This window comes from Acipenser ruthenus, chromosome 4 (genome assembly GCF_902713425.1).
Source record: "Acipenser ruthenus chromosome 4, fAciRut3.2 maternal haplotype, whole genome shotgun sequence".
NCBI classification, from domain to species: domain Eukaryota; kingdom Metazoa; phylum Chordata; class Actinopteri; order Acipenseriformes; family Acipenseridae; genus Acipenser; species Acipenser ruthenus.
This window is the reverse complement of record NC_081192.1, coordinates 63622119-63644500: the sequence shown is the minus strand read 5'-3', so window position 1 is coordinate 63644500 and position 22382 is coordinate 63622119. Positions and strand designations below refer to the sequence as shown.

General features: G+C 40.4%; 1 protein-coding gene across 2 annotated transcripts in view; it reads right to left on the bottom strand.

Moving 5' to 3' along the window:
- LOC117400670 (reversion-inducing cysteine-rich protein with Kazal motifs-like) overlaps positions 1–22382 on the bottom strand; it is a 74753-nt gene that overhangs the window by 29350 nt on the left and 23021 nt on the right. For both annotated transcript variants that reach the window (XM_034000937.3, XM_034000938.3), the window contains exons 5-14: positions 14711–14796; positions 14524–14571; positions 14357–14390; positions 12249–12446; positions 11829–12081; positions 10609–10788; positions 8177–8389; positions 2908–3044; positions 2230–2370; positions 283–471 (exon numbers count right to left, since the gene is read on the bottom strand). In XM_034000937.3, the coding sequence (XP_033856828.2) occupies positions 283–471; positions 2230–2370; positions 2908–3044; positions 8177–8389; positions 10609–10788; positions 11829–12081; positions 12249–12446; positions 14357–14390; positions 14524–14571; positions 14711–14796 (1479 nt within the window). The remainder of the gene's footprint in view (positions 1–282; positions 472–2229; positions 2371–2907; positions 3045–8176; positions 8390–10608; positions 10789–11828; positions 12082–12248; positions 12447–14356; positions 14391–14523; positions 14572–14710; positions 14797–22382) is intronic.

The following is a 22382-nucleotide window of genomic DNA, read 5'->3' as shown; positions in this document are numbered from 1 at the left end:
TTAGGGTTAAAATACATTTATAATGGTTTTACTATATGTTTTTGTGCCATGTGCCAAAAAATAATGAATTCAATAAAGATGGTGGATTTGCACTGGGTCCTACAGAATGTAGTTGATTTTCAGTGCATTCAAAATAAAGTCTCCCTGTTACTGATGGCAGAATGTCCTAAAGTTTGGGTACATGCCTGTCAGCATTGTGCTTTCATCACTCCAAGCTGTCTCATTGATTCAGAAGTACATGATTAATAATATTAAGCAGTCACAAGGAATATTAAGGAATACCTTTTCTTTGGCCTCCAACAATGCACGATTTCTGCATGTCAATACAAGGCATTTCAACGCAGTTTTCTAGACGACCACTCTGACCACAAGTGCAGACTTTATAGCAGCCAACCTCCCCTTTAGATAAAGGAACCTGAATAAGGGCTTCTTGGTGGACAAGGAATTCTGAGGCTTCTCCCATTTTACAACCTACACAATTAAAGAAAGAAAGTAAGAAAGAAAGAATGTGAGACATAAACAATTGCTCAATCTAAATGTGCATTTGAGAGGATTTGCATGGTTCCATTTCCCTTAATTCGAAATCCTACATACCTGGCGTTTGCGATGTAATGCCAGTCCTTCCATTTTGTCCAATTTACAATATATTCTTATACTGCTTGTACATTATTCACATGCAATGATTACGATAAGTACAGTACTTCAAGCAATTTTGGTTACTATTTTTCTCACCATTAGAAATAAACCCATAAATGGCAATAAAGCCCTAAAATGGTTGTTTGCTTTACTCTTTAGCTTTACTTTATTTATTCATGTTGAACACCACACTCCCATAGCCACACTAGTTAAAATGCAGGAGTTTGGGTCTGGGGGAGGGGAAACTTTTTCTGTGGTCAGATGTAATATGAGAACTATCACAAATGCTTTAGTCCGAACCGAGATTAGTATACAATATAAATTATGAGACGGAACAATGCAAAAATGTTTCTAATGTAGACCATGGTAGCCCATGTTAGGGTTGCAATGATACACTGGTTATACAATATCATGTGTAAAAGATTCGCACCCACTCGGGTTCGTTGCCCCTTTAAGAATACGACCCAGCACACAGAAATGGCGTTTCCAAGCGCTGTCGCGCTATTATTTTAATAAACACAAAAACAAAACAAAATACAAACAAACACCTAACTCCGTTTGGAGGGCTTACTGACCAGGTATTTCCCTGACTAACTTGCAGGACGGCTAAGCCGTTTACCTGCCACAAACCACAATCTTAAACACACAGGTTTCACAGCACTTACACTCTCTGACTGCTCGGAAGCAGAGCACCTCATCTGCCTCCTTCTACTCAGCAGCCTCGAGCAGACTGACTGCTCTCCTTTTAAACCCCGCACCTGGGTCCAATTTTCCAATAATGCCCAGGTGCGGGTGATAATTAATAATAAAACAATTAAACAATTAAACTAAACAATAAAACAATTAACAAAACTGATTAACTGAAAAAGCAAAACAATACAAAAAGGTGCATTTCTCTCTTCAGGGAGGCTTTAACCCCCTCCCTGCTGTCTCTCACAACCCGCTATCTCACACATGATACAGCTTTTTATATTGTTTGTATTGTAGGATTTTTGGAATATAAATTACTGAAATGTTTTATTAAAAAATGCAGTAACATTTTACTTATTGTAAAATTAAAAGAGTGTTCTGCAATCAGGACCTTGGTTTAGTGTTTCGAGGCTACCTCTAATAAAGCTGAGAGTGCATTTCTTGTGCATTCTTTGCTGTGTCAGGCCTGCAAACATTGTTGGGTCTGTCATACAAAGACTGCAAGAGAAGGTAGACATTCAACTTTATTGGAGGTAGTCACCGAACACTTATACACGTTATATAGTCATTAAATCTAAATAATTTTTTTTTTTAAAAACCTGATATTAACATACTTAATATGTTTCTAAGAACCTGTTGTGGTTTAAACGTTTAGAATGCTTTGTCATTGACTCTCAGTGACATTATAAGCAGAGTTGCTGCTAATAAATAGCATGGGGACTGTGACTTATAATGCATTATCAAAATGAAGTCCCCTCTTCAGTAAACTAGCTCCTAACACCATGTTGGGTAGCTGGTTAAGTTCTGGCTCAGATCAAACTGTGCACCCTAACGAACCACTTCAATTAAATACTACTTCAATTAAAAAAAGAAAAGAAAAACAATATTGTCCCAACATGTTACCTTGCACACAGATGAACGTGAGACAGTCCTGACCAGTTTGGCACCCTTTCCTGTTCACTTCACACAGCTGATTACTTGGACAGGGGTTAGGATTACAAGGGTGAATCACCTCCTCCAAAATGTCTCCCAGTGAACTTGGGCCTGTAAAAATCATTATTGTATCTCAATGATGAACAAACAAGACAGCCTTATTGTATAGAAAAAGGACCCGCATGCTCTATCTGAGCAATTCTGTCACCAAAGAAGGATTTTTTGAAAAAAGGGGGTCATCTGTGCATATCAGTTTTTTTTGTTTTTTTTTTAAAGAGCAGGAAATACAATTTTTTCCCCCTAGTTTTTTAAGATTGTTTGCCATGCAGAAGACGTCCCTTGCAAAGATCTATTACAATGTTCATGAATTGGTTTGACATTAAGAATTCTAATTTCTAGAAAAGTTTTTTTTTTCTGTTGTGTTATTTATTAAACAGTGCTGTCTAACCACTAAAACTTGCATCTTGGTATAACTGCACATCATTTTCTCTTCACATTAAAGTCGGACAGCCTTCTACACTTCTCAATAAGCACAAGACATCCTCTTGAGGTTTCTGCTGCCACAGATGCTCACGTTTGCTAACACAGCAAGCTGTGTCATCTGAGTCACCAGTGTGTTTAATGACAGCAGTCTCTACTCTTACTTACTGAGGTATCTTTCCAGAGGAATACAGTACTCAGCATCATCTGTAGGGGACAGGAAGTCACAAATGGTTTCAGGACTTGTTCCCTCTGGAAATTTACTCTGGTCTCCGCAATGTTTGAGTATGTCCACGCAGTCTGATCTGTAAAAACACAACGAGTGGTACTGCATTACATTGTGTGACCCCTACCTTTGAGAAAATACAGCACAACAATACTTCAATTTCATGAATCCACAACAATCATATCCTCTGGGCCTGTAAATTTGGAATCGCCAATTGTTTTTTTTAATCCATTTTCTCCCCAATTTGAATTGCCTAATTTTTTTACCCTGGCTCACCGGTGCAACCCCCCACGCTGACTCGGGAGGGAGAAGACGAGCTCATGTGTCCTCCGAAACGTGTGCCGTCAGCCGTCCAGTTCTTTTCACTCTGCAGGCCCCCCATGCAGCTACCTTCAGAGCTACAGCGTCAGGGGACCACGCAGGCGCCCAGCCAGTCTACAGGGGTCGCTGGTGCGCGGTGGCCGACCTAAGCCCTCCCCATCTCGAGCGGCGCTCGGCCAATTGTGCACTGCCCCCTGGGAACTCCCATCCACGGCCGGCAGTGGAATATCCTGGACCCGAACCGGCAATCTCCAGGCTATAGGGCGCATCCTGCACTCCACGCGGAGTGCCTTTACTGGATGCGCCACTGGGGAGCCCCCATGCAAGTATGTTTTATGGAAGACCTCATTTAATTGCCTTTTTTATAGCAATACTAATAAAAAAATGTACTTTAGTTTTGACCTTAGAATACCATTGTGAAAAGCTGCATGTGGAAGCTTGTATCCCAGGTGCATTTTTCTAATAAAAAGTTAGCTTTGGTGAGTGACATGCTCTTTTATACACCCAAGATTTAAAAGGGATCTGTGTAAGCACAAGGGGCCAAAGGATTTTTGTGCCCAATTGTCAAAACACCAAAAAAATAAATAAATAAATAAATAAAATTCTAGATGAAAAAAAATACTTTTTTAAAGCGGACCGTTTGATTTTGCTGTTGTCTGTAGGAGAAAAGGGTGGGTCATATGCTGAAATGGTCATTAAGTTCTTTCTCAGAATGGTCTTGGAATAGTTATTTAATTGGTCCTAGACACAGACTCGCGTGGATCAGAAAAGCCATTATGTGTCAACTGTGATACTTGCCAAATCACAAAACTAGAAAAAGGTGTCCTTTCTCTTACCTTGTGTTATATCTTTTATATCTGACTGATTTTCATATGGTAATTGAGCTATTAAGTAGAGTGGAGAGAGGTAGTTTTTGTTGATTTGAACATTAAATCCTATTGTGAACCAACAAAAGGTGATATTTCAGCTGGTAATACATTCTCTCTCTCTCTCTCTCTCTCTCTCTCTCTCTCTCTCTCTCTCTCTATATATATATATATATATACACATACACTTCGTAATAAATATGTTGTTTTGTTCTTAATTGTGATCTGACTGCTTATATTATTAAGATAAATAGATGTGTTTTTGTAGTATTTAAAACCATTCTAAGTCTAATATAAATTGTTATAGCATACATCCTCTAATCATACATAAAGGTATTATTTATTTGTTTTCATGTTCAGAAACAAGTGACTAGATTAGGTGAAATCAAGCAAATGACACAAATGCAAAGTTAAGCATCTAAAATATCCTGCTGTAGGGTTAAAAAGAATTGGGTGAGGCAGAATTCTGACTAATGAGAGCTAGGTCAAAAGTTTCAATCTTTCAATGTCAATGTGCTTTTAGCACAACCACTGAAGGTGCATAAAACCTGAATGGAAAGAAACAAGTAAAAATAATTGAATAGCCAGTAGAAAAATAAGAATGTGATTTACGGCCACGACTGAAGAATTAGACAAGACGTGCATCTAGTGAGTTCAAGAAAATGTTCAAATGACTTATACTTTAAAATGTAAAACAGAATGGGGTTAGCCTTCAGTACAAAGATCACAGCAAGCAACTACAGGGATGGAAATAAAAATCCTATTGCACAGCAGTTCACCTATTCCAGGTTTTAATACAAGCTTGATTAGCCGCAGTGTATTGTTAAGCTCAGGTGTGACATCTCAAACTGCTATGCAATGGGAGTCTTATTTCCATCCTTGAAATATCACATAATAATGAAGTGTGATTTTCCATCGTGGACATATAACTACTAGTAGTATTAACTAGGAGATTGGATCAACATATTTTAAGTGAAGTTGAATGCCTCTAGGTAACAGTGCTCCACAGCCACATATAGGTCTGCAACAGTGCTGAAGATACCAGGGTGCTTTAGGGAGTCATGCTTGCAATGATGACCCGGGTACGACTGAGATTAATGGCATTCCACCTATCTTGCAGACCATGCCTCAGCATCAGTCATGCTTGAGACCAATATAGCAGGACTCTACGCCCAATTTAGTTGCACATGCGAACAAAAAAGTTCTTTGTGCGACCAATGCTTTCAAAATGTACATTTTGTCAGCTACAAATATAACCCCATCTGAAAAACAAAAACAAGGTTTTCTAGATACATTCTAACTGACGCGTGTGTTTTGAACCTTATGTCTCTTTGGCAGTGTTCTTCAATTGGCGGCCCGTGAGAGCGTTCCGTCTGGCCCGTTGGGTGTCAGCTGTCCTTCATTCAAATGTTAGTTGTATATACTGTATGCATGATTGAAAGGTTGCCGCTATCTACAGGGCATTTGTGTCCCCTAACAAGCGATATTTACTGGCAACAAGCCATAATACAGGAACAAATGATCACTTTATTTGTTAATAACCCTTCTCCTTCCATGTTTACAACTCACCCTGTATGTAAGCTACCCTCAATCAATAGACTTTAGTTTAGGTCACACACTCTGTATGCACATTCATAACGGTGATTTTTTTTTTTTTTTTTAGTTTTTTTACAGTTTAGTATTATTATTTAACTTCTTCAAATAATTACTCCTGTCCTGTAACTTCTATCTTTCCTCTATCTTTCCTCTATCTTTCTGTAGACGAATTCCGTCAAAATGGCCTCTCCCAGGTCCATTCCTACGATTTGTGTAGAAATGTAAAAAAAAATTTGGGGGGAGTTCTGTCTGGTGTCCAACTAAGGGTTGGTTCATACTTCTGTCGCAGATGACTGCGATACATCAGGCGCAGACAGCTATACTTCACTCCGACCATGCAGCAAATTATCCGACCATATGAGATTTCAGGTCACAGACGGATGAGAAAAGGCTGTACGGCTTTCCAAAAAAGATGCATGTTGCAAGAGTGGTGATGATGTAATTCCAACCTGTTGCACAGGGTCAAAGACCCTCGACTGCCAGAAATTAGGTCAGAATCTGAAGTATGAACCAACCTTCAGTGTGTGCAAGTGCCGACACAGAGCGAATCCTGCCATGCTCGAAGCTCCGTCACTGATCAGCCAGCTCCATCTATCAAAATGCGGCCTGTTTATGACACAGACGCGCTGCTATTTACGACATCAAAGGGACTCTCGCACTTTCAATCAGCAGTAAAATGGCTTATACAGTAATCCATCGCGTATCCGCCCATTACATATCCGCCCTAACTGTTTACCCGCCATGATCAATCTCGTCAGCTACGTTAGTTTATTATTGAACTGAGAGGATTAGTTCAGAGTTTGTAGATCCTACAAATGTTTTCGTACACCGTGTTGTATGTACTCTGTGTGCTACCATTGCTGGTAGTGTCACGTGAGCTGTTCGGTGTGTTGATATGTAAATAAATCCTGTTTGCCTGAGGGGCGTATCAACTTCAACCTCCATCTCGATCTCCTGCCTGTCACTCAGCAGTGAATGAACGCATCCACATCGGCTACCCTCTCACAAGTATTAATACCCTGTATCTTTCTAAACGAGGGATTTAGGGGAGCTCCCTAATAAAAGCTGAATCTCAACAATAATTGTGTGAATATAGTAATTGTTACAGCTGTGTATAATTGTATCTAAAACGGGACTCATTTATCCGCCTTTTTACATATTCCTTGAAACGAAATGCTTCTCTTGAGAAAATGTAAGAAATAAATAGTAAAATATAAATGGCTCCAAGTGGCTACGTTTACAACAAAAATAGACTTTGCACGCTATGATTGTCATGATTTTTTGTTTTGACAAGGGTTTACAACAAACTTGTCATGTCACTGTGTGTCATTTTCTGGTAACTAAGGAGGGGCTATATTTCATAAAGCAAGCATCATAAGAATGTACCAATAATTAAACATGCATTGCATTAAAAAGGGTATTTACACGACTTTGTAAGACTTTAGAAATTACAGAAACATTCCAATTTTACTTATTAATCGTGCCCATCCTGGTTTACAACAGATGTAACTGGAACACTGGTTATCTGTTTTTTTTTGTTCTTTTTTTTAAATCATGGCTAAATGTAATTATTTGTTAAATGTTTCTATTAAGATTCCCTCATAGCACAAAAGGGATTCCTTCATGTGCTGTGCTAAACTTGTGCCAAAATGCTATCGCTACTAGTAATTAAATTAAGTTTATTTTTGTGCGGTTCTTAACTTCAAATCAATACAATTTTCAAAGAAAGGCTAGAACTACTATACTATCAGTATTTTTGTATTAAAATAGTTTTTTTTAACAGCAGGATTTGATGCTATGATCTTAGGGACCATAAGCAAAGGATTTACTGAATGACCTAAACGAAGAGCCAGCTTATTGCTGAGATTTCAGTGATTTATCAGTCACAGTCTGGAGCTACTGTATGTGTATCAACTTGTATATTGCATTTATAATTTATGTGTTTTAAAAAATGATCCTGGTGTTATTTGTTCTTAAGCTGTGCTAGAAATATTTCTTAACACAAGATTTGCAACAGGGTTACAGGAGATAAGTAAGTCTACTTCTGTGTCAGTAAGATGACGATTTTTCAAATTTGCCCCTATAATTTGACGCATTTTGACCCATGGCACAAAACTGGCACGTGCCTATCCCCTCCAGGCGTTCCACGATTTCAATGCTCATTTCCAAAATCTAGAAAATTATAGTACAATGACGATATGATGACATCACAAATCTAGGAAAAGAACATTTTATTGTGGGTGCCGGAAGTCGTTGTGAATATAGCCAGTATTAATTCAAGTGGGCTTTTATATTAAAAACGTGTATGACAGTCTAAATCAGTTTACCTATATGATTTAATACTAAGTAATACTGGAAAATAATCTCAATCCTAAAAAAGCTTACGCTGAATAATTTTGACACATGTACTTAATCGTTGCAAACGTACTTGCAGATAACGCTTCCCCGAGATTTGCTGTGACAGGGTTTGATTTGAAGAGAGCAAGCTACAGCCTTCCACATTTCCGGGCGACATTTTCTGATGTCCAAGACAGGAATGTTCATGAAGGGCATCTTGATGCTTCCCTTTTCCCAGAGTTTCATGTCGTCCATGGCTCCCTGGTCTGACTGGGCATTGCAGCTCCGGAACAGGTCTGTCGGTCTTCAAAAGAGCAAGAGAGATCAAGGAATGGGATTTATAGCTGAATCAAAGACTGACACAGTGATACCAACCAACTTTAAAAAACAAGCGAGTTATACCATATCATTAACTATCGCTGAATCAAAGACTGACACAGTGACACCAACCAACTTCTAAAAACAAGCGAGTTATACCATATCATTATCATTTCAAAAGGTTTAATCAGTTACAGTATTTCCTTGAAATTGGCAGCACGATTAAAACATTTTTTAATGTATTCTACTAATGAATTTTGTAACAATTTGGATATTTTTGAAAGGCAAAGCTTGATATCTTTTAAAGGAGCAACTTTTTGTTCTTCTATTGTAATAATGTATTTTTTGGGGATGACAATAACTATGCTGCTGTGACCTAGTCAAAATGAACCACAGTATTTCTTGTCATGTACTGCAGTAGTTATATTTTAAATCTGTATTTTGTGCCTACACTGGTGATCATCATACTAGCTAGCAATGTATTTGCTTTTTATTAGGCTCAGGTTCACAGCAATATTTTTCTTATTGTAGGGCTGGTAAAGTTTATTTGAACAGAGACCCTGAGTGACAGGTCTACTGCATAGCCATGCAGAAACCTTAATTTTAAAAGAAACCCTGCAGTGTTACGATAACAATAATAACTTAAGAGAAATCTGGAAAGGAAATTAAACTATATGTTCAAGCAGCAGGAGCTGCATTTTCTAAATAGCAATGACTGTACTGGTGTTTTTCAACAACATTATAAAATAAATGTGAATTCACCAAATATTTGCATTTCTTTGAAATGTATTGACTACTATGACTACACAGATTATGTACACAGAAATAAACACTGAAAGATTCTTACGTTTATTGGCTTAAGATACACCTGCTTGTTTATTCTCTTATTCAGACTGAGCCAGATTATAATCTTTATGGCTTGCAATGTCTATGTTTACAAAAATAGAGGTAGCACGCTATGATACTAACGCTATTATTCCTGAAAAAAATCCACCTACCCTGTATTTTTTATTTTAACATGGGTTAACAACAAACTTCAAAGTGCCACACCAGTGGTTGTCATTTTATGGTAATTAAGGAGGGTTTACGCTATACATTCAGATGTCACACCTAAGAAGAACTGAATATGAATTAAACTGGAATTCCCTTAAAAGAAGGATTACAGAAACGCTCCTGTTTTAATGACCTAATCGTGGCCCCCCAGTTTTCAACTGCTGTAACAGGATCGTTCTACTTGTCATCCTTATTTTTTTCTATCTCGGAGGATTGTAATTATCTGTTAAGTGTTGCGCCTAAGATTCCCTTGCAGCACAAATAAGAGGTGTTAATGTACTGGCAACAGTTTTGCCAATATGCTAACGCTATTACTAATTCCTTCGAAGTTTTTGTTGAACAGCGTACTATTAATGTGTGTTTACCTCTCTTCATTCAGCAATGCGACCATCAGTATTAATAGCCTAACTGTACTATGAATTTGAAACTAAAACAAAATGTCTGTTAAAAAAGTACCTTTGGAATACAGTGGGATTCAATGCTAGGCTCTTAGGACTGCAAGCTATGGCTTTACTGATTAAGCTACAAAGAGAGTGCAGTTTGCTGCTGAGATTATCAGTGATAGTCTGGAGGTGTGTATATCAACTTTATACTGTATTTGTAAATGATCTGTATAAAGTATAAATGTTTACAGTATAACCAGATTAACCTCTTTGAGATTACTTACAGTGAAAGTTTTGAGAATGTACTTTTGACAATCGAGGGAAGCACTGATGTAGTTCTGTGTCCTTACCCTGGCTGGCATATATTTTTTATTTTTGAATAACAAGTTTCACTGGCCTTTGCGTTATTTGTTGTGCTATAAGCATTTCTTACCACAAGCTCTGCAACAGAATCCCAGGAGATAAGGATGATGATTCTTTAATTTGTCCCTGGAATATGCGCATTTTGACCCATGGAACGGTGTTAATCAAACCGAACTGGCACTGGCCTACCGCCTCCAGGTGTTCAACACTTGTAATGCGCATTACCAAAACCAAGTATAGTACGATGATGGTTTGACATAAAAAATCTGTCCTGGTATGAAGATGAACAGCAATGGACAACAAAACCCTATCACGGTTCTTTAAGTACCCCTCTCAAAATAACCACAAAGCTTTGTTGTTTTGATGGTAATAAAACTATCATAGAAATAAATATGCATCATTTTACCTGTTGTTAAAGTTGGTGCAGTAAGAGAGATCTTTACAGCCCAACTGGCATGGTTCCTGTACATCAGCCAGACAGGTTAGCATTGAGACTTCCACAGGTTTGTATTCACAGAGGCTTTCAAACTCCTGCCAACTCTGTGTACTGCCCCAGCTGGTACTGTAAAGTTTACTACACAAATCTCTGCCAAAACATAATTACAGGTAATTAGCCTTAAAACACAAATAGAATCACAAAAACAATAATTACTCTAAAGATAACTGGAATCCTTCTGTGGTACAAACAGTCTGTTTACAGTACTAGCAATGAGCTTGTAAAACTGAAAAACAGCTGGCCTTACAATGCATGTCAAATCTGTGTCTGTCAGGTAGCTTAACCTCCTTCACGAAAGGGTAAAAGCTGTAAAGCTTATTAATTTAATATATGGACAAACAGCACAACCGTTTAGGGTAGCACCTATTTTATTTTTGGTCAGATCTGTTTTTTTTTTTTTTTTGCAGGTTACATTCTTCAAGTCAAACAAATGTTGTGTTATTTTTTACCCTTATACAAGTTTTGCGCTTTTTTTTACACTTTTACCCTTCTTTTTCAATGGTAATACCATGTATTAACCATAATTTGCCCTGGTTTACCATGTTTATTAATATGCTTTACTATACCTCACTGTGCTTTACCATGCTTTCACTATGCTTTATTACGCTTTGCTGTGGTAAACTTTTATAAGGACAGTCTTACAACCGGTGTATAAGCATAAAGAGAGAGTTTGTAGTGGAACAAATACAGTGTTTATTGACTCACATGTTGTTCTGGCTTTTAAGTATGTGTTTCAGCTACACCTAGGTCTTTATCAAAGTTCTATGGACATGCCTGTGTTCTATACTGTCTTTAGTGCAAGCAGCACAACCCCTAAAACAGGGTGGTCTGAATTATTTGGTACCTATTTGCAGCAATGACTTTGATCATTTAGGAATGGGAGTTTAAAACAATCTGAATATATAGATCGTCGCTTTGGGTGTATCAGAAACATGTAAAGTTGAACAAAATCCACATAGGGGGCACTGTTGGCACCCATATCAAGCATATCAAATCATCAGCTATGAAAGATAGCAAACTTGAAAGAACACAAGACAGCAAACTTGAAAGTTCTGAATGGACAATCACAACAGATGTTAAATATGACCACCTTTCATGTCACCAACATTGTTGCTGTTTTTTTAACTAACCTACAGACAGTTGTATTTGCTTTAGAACAGCAAAGCAATTTGGGCGAGGGGGGTGTGTCCACAGTAGTTACAGGGTAAGGGGATCGTGAACTCTCCAGAAAACACTGCCACAGCGGGTCTTGTGGGAGAGGCTGCTTCTTGCAGCCCTCAATAAGGCCATCAACGATTTCGTTCTCCGTCGTCATGGTCCTCAGAATTGTTTTGCAAGCTGTTTGGCAGGATGTGTCCTCTGCTCTGTCACAACAATACAAACCTGCAAATCGTCACAAAAGCCCATTAGTCGCATTACATTGGATGGGTCAGGTAAGTACATCTATAAAAAAGATAAAAAGGCTACCGATTTTACATAAAAAAATGAAACTGGACATCTGTTTTTTAACAGTAAGGAAAAGCTGAAGTTACAAAACAGCTGTCACTTACTATCAATGGGATTTCTCATGGGGTAAGACCGTGTGTAGTTGTCAACACAGCGAATTAACTCAGGGCTGATGGATTCACAGTAATTTTCAACTGCCTTAATTTGTGAGGGGGTAGGAGAAGAGTCTGTCCGAAAAATAGCTTGGCAGTACTCTCTGCAGTTTGTGTGGCGCCCCGCATAACTGCAGCAGACTGACCCCACTGGAATGAAGGAAAACAAATGTACATATTACATTGGGAAAAATATGACATAGCTAAGTTTGTAAGAAAAGTTCAGGAATCACATATATGGCAACATATTTCTATGTGATTAAAAACAAAGAGAGAAGGGGGCTCCCGAGTGGCGCATCCAGTAAAGGTGCTCCACGTGGAGTACAGGATGCGCTCTATAGTCTGGACGTCGCGAGTTCGAGTCCAGGCTATTCCACAGCCGACCGTAGACAATTGGCCGAGCGTCGCCCGGGGGGAGGGAGGGTTAGGTCGGCCAGGGTGTCCTCAGCTCACCGCGCACCAGCGACCCCTGTAGTCTGGCCGGGCACCTGTGGGCTTGCCTGTCAGCTGCCCGAGAGCTGCGTTGTCCTCCGACGCTGTAGCTCTTGGGTGGCTGCATGGTGAGTCCGCAGTGTGAAAAAAAGTGGTCGGCTGAAGGCACACGCTTTGGAGGACATTGGCAACGACTAAATTTATTTTAAAAAAAAAGAAAGAAAAACAAAGAGAGAGTACACAGTATTATTGTGGACATGGGAAACATAAAGCTATCAGTGCTTTGACATCCTATATATATATATACACACACACACACACACACACACACACACACACACACACGGATGAAGGCTATATTTGCATCCTGAGCCATTCGAAGAAAAAAAAAAACCATAATACCCCAGTAGTGACGTCAAAGTGATAATTCCTCTAGAGGAAAATATACTTGAACTTTGACCCATTCGACACCTTGAGACCGTCACTTTCAATTCAAAACACAAAATGTCTTGTTTTCAATCACTCGACAACACCCACAGTACAGAAATGTTCGTTCAACCAAATGAGAATATGTTAAAAAAATGACGTAAAGCTGGTATATTCGTATCTCAGAGAAACTGGAGAGGAACGGGAAATTAAAACAAGGTAAAGGCATCATCCAAATAAAGCTGAAGCACTAACGGATAACGACATTGAACATCTGTACAGCACTGAAACACTATGTTTAAAAAAACCCAACTGTACTGCTGAACCTCGTCTTCTTTAATATTAGCATCACAAGCATATCCATGTATTATAAAAAATAGATGGGCCTCTTCAATGAGTTACAGGAAAACAATTCCATCTCATAATTTATGACTTCACAGAAACCCTAGATGGAATTATTTTCCTGTAACTCACTGAAGCTCCATCTGTTATTCTCTTTCTCTCTCTATAAACTACAAGAGTGTGTAGAGTTTGGCTGCCTTTTTGCGAATTAGAAAAATAAAATAATGACTTCATTCATTCTCGAGTTCTATGACAGCTGTGGCCATTTCAGTTAAGCAGAGGTCACAACCTTGCCCCTCGGGCATGTAAACAAAGCTATCGGTCTTTAAATATGCCACATTGCAGAACATGTGGGCAACAAAGGGTGTGGTGTGTGTCTCTTTGTAGTTTCTTTCCAGAAAAAAAGATAAAGCATGGGTAATGGCTTTTAATTTGCATTCTCAATTTGTTTTGGACAATCAGTGTACATTCAATAAAGGTTCATTCGAATTTAAATGACACAACATTTATTTTTTGAAATATCTAGTGTGAATACAAAAATGAAAATCTGTTCTCAATAAAACCGTTGTTGCAGATGGAGAACTTTAAGGCATAATAAACATTTCAATCTAACCATATTTACACAGGATGGGAATTGTAGACCAATCTGAACACTCATCCCTCACCACAATGAATTTTAGAAAAAAAAGTTTCTAGTACTGCAGTAGCAACAGGGTGAACATCTTTGTTTATGAGGATGCTTCTCCAAACTTTAGAAATAAATATGCTACTGTACACTTTTTTATAAAAATATTACAGGTATGACATTTTTAAAAAATATTAAAACATATTCAATGAAATTAAAAAAAAACAATACTCACTCTCATTTCTGTTGATACAGCTGTAAAGAGCAGTCTACGGAAAACAAATGTATAAATAGCATATGATAATGATAATATTCAACACACCAGGATTTTCAAATCAGGTGTAAGGTTGACAACAGCTTAGAAAGTTCAAAAAGCTCAATACAAAGCATAACACCACATACCTCGCGGTCCTTTCTGCATACTTTTGAAATATCATTCTTGGAGGATGCCTATGGGTAATGAAAAAAAAATTAACACTTTAAAAAAAAAAAACTTTTAATAAAAAAACACTCAGGAACGTGTGGTACAAAAGGCCTGGAGCGTAGATAAGTTTAAAGTCATACATCGCTGTACGGCACTACAGCTTACCAATTTGCATTCTCGCCGACATTCAACAGCAATGGTGAGTTCACAACATCCAAGTCCAACCCAACTCTCAGATTTTTTGGATGCACCTGCATATAAAAAAAGACAAGATCCATTTATTTGTGTAGTATGATTAATGATATGTTTAAAATGATTTCCATTACACGAGAGTAGATGTTAAAACTTCATGCTGATTTGAACTCGGCTCTCGCCAAGATAAGCACCAACTAAGACGTAGCTTTACAGTAAACTAATGTGATCCATATGTGTCTCCATCCATTTACGTTTCCTTCCATATGATGATGTAGATATCCTTCTGTCTGGTGTTAATGGCTAAAGTGTAATGCTGGCTCCAGGGATCAGCTTATTTTGCCTCCCTGGCGCATCAGCACACACAACGGCTGTGATGCTGGCTCTGGGGATCAACCACAGTGCGGCCTCCCCAGCGCATCAGCATGACAACCGTCTGGATTGAGCTAAGTAGGGTACATCTCTGGGGTCTTCAAGTGGGCACCTTCCATCCTCGGTGTTTCGTCGACTAGCCCACGACACCTCAAGAGGGCTCGATGGTGATTCTGGCGTCCCAGCATCACCCCCCTCCGTCCCCCACTCAACCCAGCCCAGCTTACTTACCTGTACATCAGCATTTCTTTCTTTCTATTGTGCTTGAGATCCCCAGCCAGAATCTTTCCGTCTCAACCACAGCCAGTTGCTGCTCCTCTCTGCTGCTTCAGATAAGTTCTTCACTGTGCGACGCAACTCTTGGCCACTGAATCCGACGTCTCTGAGAAACTGGGTTGTAGAGTGTGCCACAAATCCTCGACAACCCACCTCTACTGGGTAAACCCGGACTCTCCATCCTCGCTGTTCCGCTTCAGTGGCTAGTTGAGTATACCGCAGTTTCTTCCTCTCATATGCCTCATCTACAGCATCCTCCCATGGCACTGTTAACTCTACCAGGTGAGCAAGGCGTGCTGATCCAGACCACAAGACAATATCTGGTCGAAGGTTAGTGGTGGCAATCTCAGGTGGAAAAATAAGCCGTTGACCAACATCTGCCAGCATTTTCCAGTCTCTAGCAGCTTCCAGTTGTCCTGGAAGGATTGGTTTTAACACCTTTTCTTGGTGGTTGCTCTCCTGGGCGGAGGAATGTTGTCTTTTGTGTGTAATGTTTTGATGGAACAGGTGGCAACTTATTGGTCATGTTACGCTTGTCTTCCAATGCTAAGGCCAAACATCGCAGCACCTGGTCATGGCGCCAAGTAAACTGTCCTTGGCTAAGAGCCACCTTACATCCTGTCAAAATGTGCCTTAATGTTGCAGGTGATGAACACAAAGGACATGAGGGATCCTCTCCTACCCAGAGGTTTAGGTTCTGTGGTGATGGGAGAACATCATATGTTGACCTGATGAGGAAACTGATCCTGCTCTGTTCCATTGACCATAGGTCTTGCCAGCCAATCTTGCGTAGTTCCACACTCTCCCATCTCATCCATTCTCCCTGCTTGGCCTAGGAAATGGCCTTTATGCACCTCATCCTCTCCTCCTGCTTTTGCACCTCGTTGACTACCAGCTTCCTCCTTTGAGCTCCTACATGGCCTTGTGCCATGTAGGAGGAGCTGAACTGAGACCAAGACCCCCTCTTCCATGCTGAACTTGCCCCATGATATCACCAATTCGAAGGGCAGCCTTTGCATCTTCCACAGCTTTCTTTGCTGCCCACTTTCTTCCAGTTTTCAACACAGGTGCTGCCTCCCTTACGCATCTGTCGCGTGACTCTACTAATGTCATTTCCAGTCTGACCTTGGCGCACTTAAACTCCTCGGTTAGAGCGGAGACTGGTAGCTGCAGATTAAGTATCGGGGTTCCAAAAAAGCACACCACATTTGTTGCTACAACTGCTTAAATAATGCACCTGTCATTTTTCTTTTCATTGTTAACATCCTAACAACTTTTTACACTTATATCTTTAAAGTCTGTTTCAAAGCTCTTTTCAAAATGTCCGCTCTAGTGCACCGACAGTGTAAGGATTATTGCCCACATTGTCAAAAATGTTAATGCATCAATAATGATCCATCATGTGGTACGGAATAGAAAAGCCAAAGCACTTCTTGTTATGTTTTATTCATTTTTTTAAGGTGTCAATGACCTTATCCGACAGCTCAAATGTTGCTGTTCAGGGGCCAGACCCAGAGCCACAGGCTCAGTGGGTCGGGATGCCACAATGTCCCCTGCGCCTGACTGAGATGGTTGCAGCATTTTGGCAAGCTCCACGGCTGGCCACTCATGAGCTGTATCAGAGCTGAAAACCAGAGTCTCCTTGGCCATTAAGGGGCTACTAATAGCACCCTGGCCCGGTCTTGCCTGATCTTTTCTCAGCACAGCGGGAGCATGGCGAGCGATGGAAAGGCATACAACAGCTGTCTCGGCCACTGGTGTGCCAAGGCATCTATTGCCAGCGGGTACCTGGCCCCATGTTAGGGAGAACCAGAGGGGACAATGGGTCGATTCCTGGGAGGCAAAGAGGTCTATATGTGCTCTCCCGAACCGTTGCCAAATGAAGCTCACCACCTCTGGGTGAAGCCTCCATTCTGAGGCACTGGGGACCCCTTGAGAGGATGTCCACCGCCCAGTTTATCACCCCGGACAGATGTACTGCTCGCAGTGAGAGGAGGTGATCGTTCGCCCAGCGCAACAGCTTGCAGGCTACCCGATGGAGACTGGGGGACCTGAGGCCAACCTGGTGGTTTATATAAGCCACCACAGTAGTGTTGTCCATCCAGACATGCACGTGTCTCCCTTGAACCCCCTTTTGTAGCAGGGCCGTCACCTCCTGAGACAACACCACCGCGTCTCGCGGGTCCGTGACTAACATGTTAGTCATCCCCCGAAAGGGAGGGGGACCGTGTTTGAACTGTAGAGAATAGCAGATCTGTACAGTATTGAGCACCCAGGTGTCTGTGATGCATTAATGCCAGTACTCCAGGTGTGAAAAGGGGCCCTCGTCCTGTGGCAGCAAATTGCTAGGACTGCTGCTTTGCTTGTGGCTTAGCCTGAGGCTTTTGCTTTTGCTTATGCCTTTGCACTTGGTGGCGGAAGTTGTTGAAGTTTCCCCTTTGCACAGCCGCGGGTCGGTTGTGAAAAACCCCTCTGGCTTTAGCAGGAGCAGACTGTGCTGGTCTCTGAGGCTGCTGGAACCTTGGCAGCCAGTTTTCTGCTAGTCTGCGTACTGGAAGAGACTGCTTAGGAATCAGGCGCACCAGCTCTTTTGTAGACTCCCGCGTGCGGTGAGAACACTGCAGAGATACAGAGCAGGTTCTTATTAACCAACCGCAGCTCCTCGAGCTGTTATGGTGTGGGTCTGTGGCTCTGGGACAGACTTTAACAAGCTGTTCTGGTTGGCTATCAATATACTGTTGTAATTACCCAGCCATGCAGCAAACGTGCTTGCGAATGCTCTCTGAAACCCTACACTGTTTACTCGGGCAGGTAGCATCCTTATTTAGGAGAGCTAGTTTTGGTGCTTGCACCAGCAAGGCAATAGTGGCATCTAGCAGAGGAAATCAGCCAAGCCAAGCTTCTTCGCATCATGCAAGCTGTACAGCATCTCCATGGAATGTGAAACAGCAGGAACTGTAGCCGGGTGACCCCAGGATGAATGGACCTCAAGAAAGTCTGGATGAACTGGGGGAGACAACTGAGAGGGAGAGGGAGCGGGATCATCCTCAAAAATCTGCCGTGCTTGTTCTCCATTGGAAGACCAGTCTTGCATAGATGGTAAGACAAAAACTGGCATAGTGTAACAGCAGTGGTGTACAAAAACTGAACAACCGCTCAGCTACTATAGTAGTACTTACTGTAACAAGTACAGTATACAGGACTCATAACCAAGGCCCTGTGAAAAATCGAGATTTCACGGGCTGCGTAGAAATCGTGAAATTAGCCCAATATCGCGATTTTTAAAATAATCTTAAGAAATACAAATAATTTCATAATTATTTGTATTTCATACAAAAAAATTAAAAAATTACATTAAGCTGTGCATTGATTATGTCATGTCACTATATGCAATCTAAACGGGAAATTAAAATACTACACACTGTAAACAAGAAAATGGAAGTCTCTAAAAAGGCTAAAAATGTGTCTGCAGCAGATCAAGTAAAGCAAATGGAGGTAAGCTCTTCTGTACGATCACTACCGAAATGTGTCTGTTGACAGGCACTTAGATTCACTGTAAAGAGAAAGGTGGAAATCCAGAGCAGTACTGCGACTGCTTTACTTGCAAAGAACAAAAAACGGTGACTTCCATATTCCAAAAGTCCACTTATTAAATTTTGACTTGACAGGGGCGTTTGTTTGCGCAAATATCCCTTTTGAAAAACTGGACAACCAAAAGTTACGGAAATTCTTCAGACTGAGTGTAGCAAATGGTGGAGCGATTCCTTCGTCAGCCCAGCTGAGACGTGAATACTTAACTAAAGTTGCAGAGTATCACAAGCAGGAGATTATGGAATTGGTAAAACAGTCTGGTTGCTTGTCAGTGGTCACACTGCCGAGTCCACTGATGCACAAATCAGTATGGGTTACACATTGTATTTGTTTTGCAAGACCTAAATGGTGAACATTCTCCTGACGTACTAGAACTGAACGCTGTCCTTGCACATACACTTTACCTACAGGCTGTTTATTACAACACCGTTTCAAGCTATTGTAAAGTGCTTGAGTAACTTTGATGTTAATTTTGATGTCAGTGCATTTATCTGTATATTTGCTGTTTTAAACAAAAATAATAATCTGTACACGTAACTTATTTTATATTTCTGTGCACATTCCGCAAAATACGATACTTTATCAGTGACAATGCTGTGAATTTTAAAGAAAATTTCCGCGATTTTCACAGGGCCTTACTCATAACCAACAATGTTGCTGTGTCAGACAGTGCAAGCAGCAATGCCGCTTATGTGACGGGCAATAGCACTGTACAAAGTTAAACAGGGCAGGTCACCCTGACCAAGTCCGCTGGTATTGTTTAACATAGGTTACTTTTTAAAACCCCAGGTATAGTACCCTAATAGCCTTTTCACACTAGCACACCTGAGCCAAGCCGAGCCGAGCCGGAACCAAGTCGAGCCCACCCGGCGTGGCTCGGGTGTGTTCACACTGTGGAACGTGACGTCAAATTTAGTAGACACAGACGCACAGAGGAGTGGTGTGGATTTGTTTTGCGAATGGATCCCGGGGTCGTACTGTCCGAAATGCTAAAGTCTACCAAAAGATTTCACAGGAATTGAGAAATATGGGACTAAACCACAGCGCAAAACAGTGTTGTGAAAAAATAAAAAAACATATTGTTTGTATTTGTTTTTCACATTTTGCTGAATGCAAATAGAAACGGAATAATTTAATTTAATATTATTAAAGTTAGATTAACTATTACTAATAATAATAATAATAACTTTAAAAAGTTAGAGATAGTATTTGAAAAATGTCAGTAAACACTTCAGAAAAATAGATTTAAAGTAGGCCTATTAAAAACAAAATCTCTGTATCTTATTATTTATTTATTTATTTATTTTCTGTTAAGGACAAGTTTATAAAGGAACCACAAAATAATATGCACAATTACTGATCACTTTATTCATTAGAAAAAACATATGGAATACAATTAATGAAACAGCAGCAGATCTTGCAGTTAACACACCAAGTTTTTTTCTCTCTCCGTTTTAAATACCTGTCAGCGTTAAACAATTTAAAGGAGAAATACTTAAAAAAAATAAAAAATAAAAAAAAATAAACAAATAAATAAATAAATAAATAAATAAATAAATAAATAAAAAGTGGCAAAGCGTAAAGAATGTTGTAATATGTAAACTCACGTTCATTCCGTGTGGGACTGCACATCGATTCCAGAAGACAATTCGCAAAATTCAACATATCGACGCCGGTCGTTGCAGGTCTGTGACCAAGAACTGCGTCCATTAAATCATAATATTTACTTTTTTTGCGGTCTGACCTGCTTTTATTGTTATGACATTTTGTTTTTTTTGTAATCCTGTTTTTTTTTTTTTTTTTTTTTTCACAACACTGTTTCGCGCTGTCGTTTAGTCCTATATTTCTCAATTCCTGTGAAATCTTTTGGTAGACTTTATTGTTTCGGACAGTACGAGTTAGCCCCACCCCCAGGCTTGGTCAACACCGAGCCAGTACCAGATATCTTGCGAGTTTCACGGTTCCGGCTCAGATCGGCTCGACAAAATGACCAGTGTGAAACTAGCCGTACCATGAGGGCTCGGCTTGGGTGTGCTAGTGTGAAAAGGCTCAAAGAGGGTGACTTGAACTGGGGTGAACCGCTCGTCTTGAGTACCTGTACTGTGCCTGAGCACGAGTACTGTACTGAATGGTGCGGTAATGGTACAGTATACACGGCACTGTACCCACGGTACGGTGTGGTGCACGCAGCAGTGTCAACGGTGCGGTACACTTGGTACAGTGCACACAGTACAGTACACATGGTGCAGTACACGTACTACTGTAGACACATGGCACGGTACACACAGTATGGTACAGTACAGTACATTTGTACCAGTGTGGTAATCTCGTTCGCTGTTCGGTGTGTATAAAGTGTTGGGAACAGGGTAGGTCTGTGACATACAGTTACCAAAGAAGTAATATATAAGGATGCCCACCTATATAGCTTCTGGCAAGCCAACGCAGCCCTAAGACTGTAGGAAGCCTGCAGTCAGAGCCCTGACTGCCTTCGCAATGGCACTGCAAGCAGAAACTAGAGCGGCAACGAAACACTGTGGGAAGGACTGCGAACAGTCAGACCAGAATCAGAGCTGAGCCCAGCCCAGCAACTGCTATTGAATCATAAGAAGGTAACTTTGTTTGTTGTACAGTGTACCAGCGGCAACGGGAGCAGGTCTGGGACCTACAGTTACCACGGGAGCAATCTATAGGGATGCCCACCTATAGCACTCCTGGCTAACCCAACAGTCTGAAATTTGAGGACAGCCTACTGTTGGAGCAAGCAGAACTAATGTGGCAACGAGACACTGTGGGAGAAACTGCAGGCCGCTTAACCCGAAGCACGCATCTAGGTCAAACACAGGACTCCTGATGCGTTCGTATTCCTGTGGAAAAAACAGAAAAACACACAGAGAAACAAATTCTTACACACAAACAGTACCAACCTCAATTACCGTTATTTACATATCATTTTCATAACAAAGAACACAATTAAATGTTTTAACTTCAATGAAGCTAGCAGCCTGAGAGAGTACAAGTAGCCGACTTAAGGTTGTTCGATCCCGGGGAAGAGGCAACGGAGATGCTGGCTTCTCGAGGGGCACAAGGCCGCTGAGGGACTAAAAACCACGGCTGAGTGCACAATACGTGTAAGTAGTAAATACTATAAGCACGTGTGAACAGATTGGCTTGGTGGGTGATGTCAGACCAGGGAGGAGACAGACACAGACAGCACTGAGGTATGAATGAATGCGCTGGTGCACCGGCTTATTGTAAAAATAAATAAAAGGTTTGAACAAAACAGAAACAAAACAAGTATCGTGCAAGTCCTCCCACATGAGTAGAAATTGTTATATTTCAAATTAGAGTTAAAAATATATATATAGATAACTACAGAATATCCTGTTATGTAAAAACACCTTGTTTT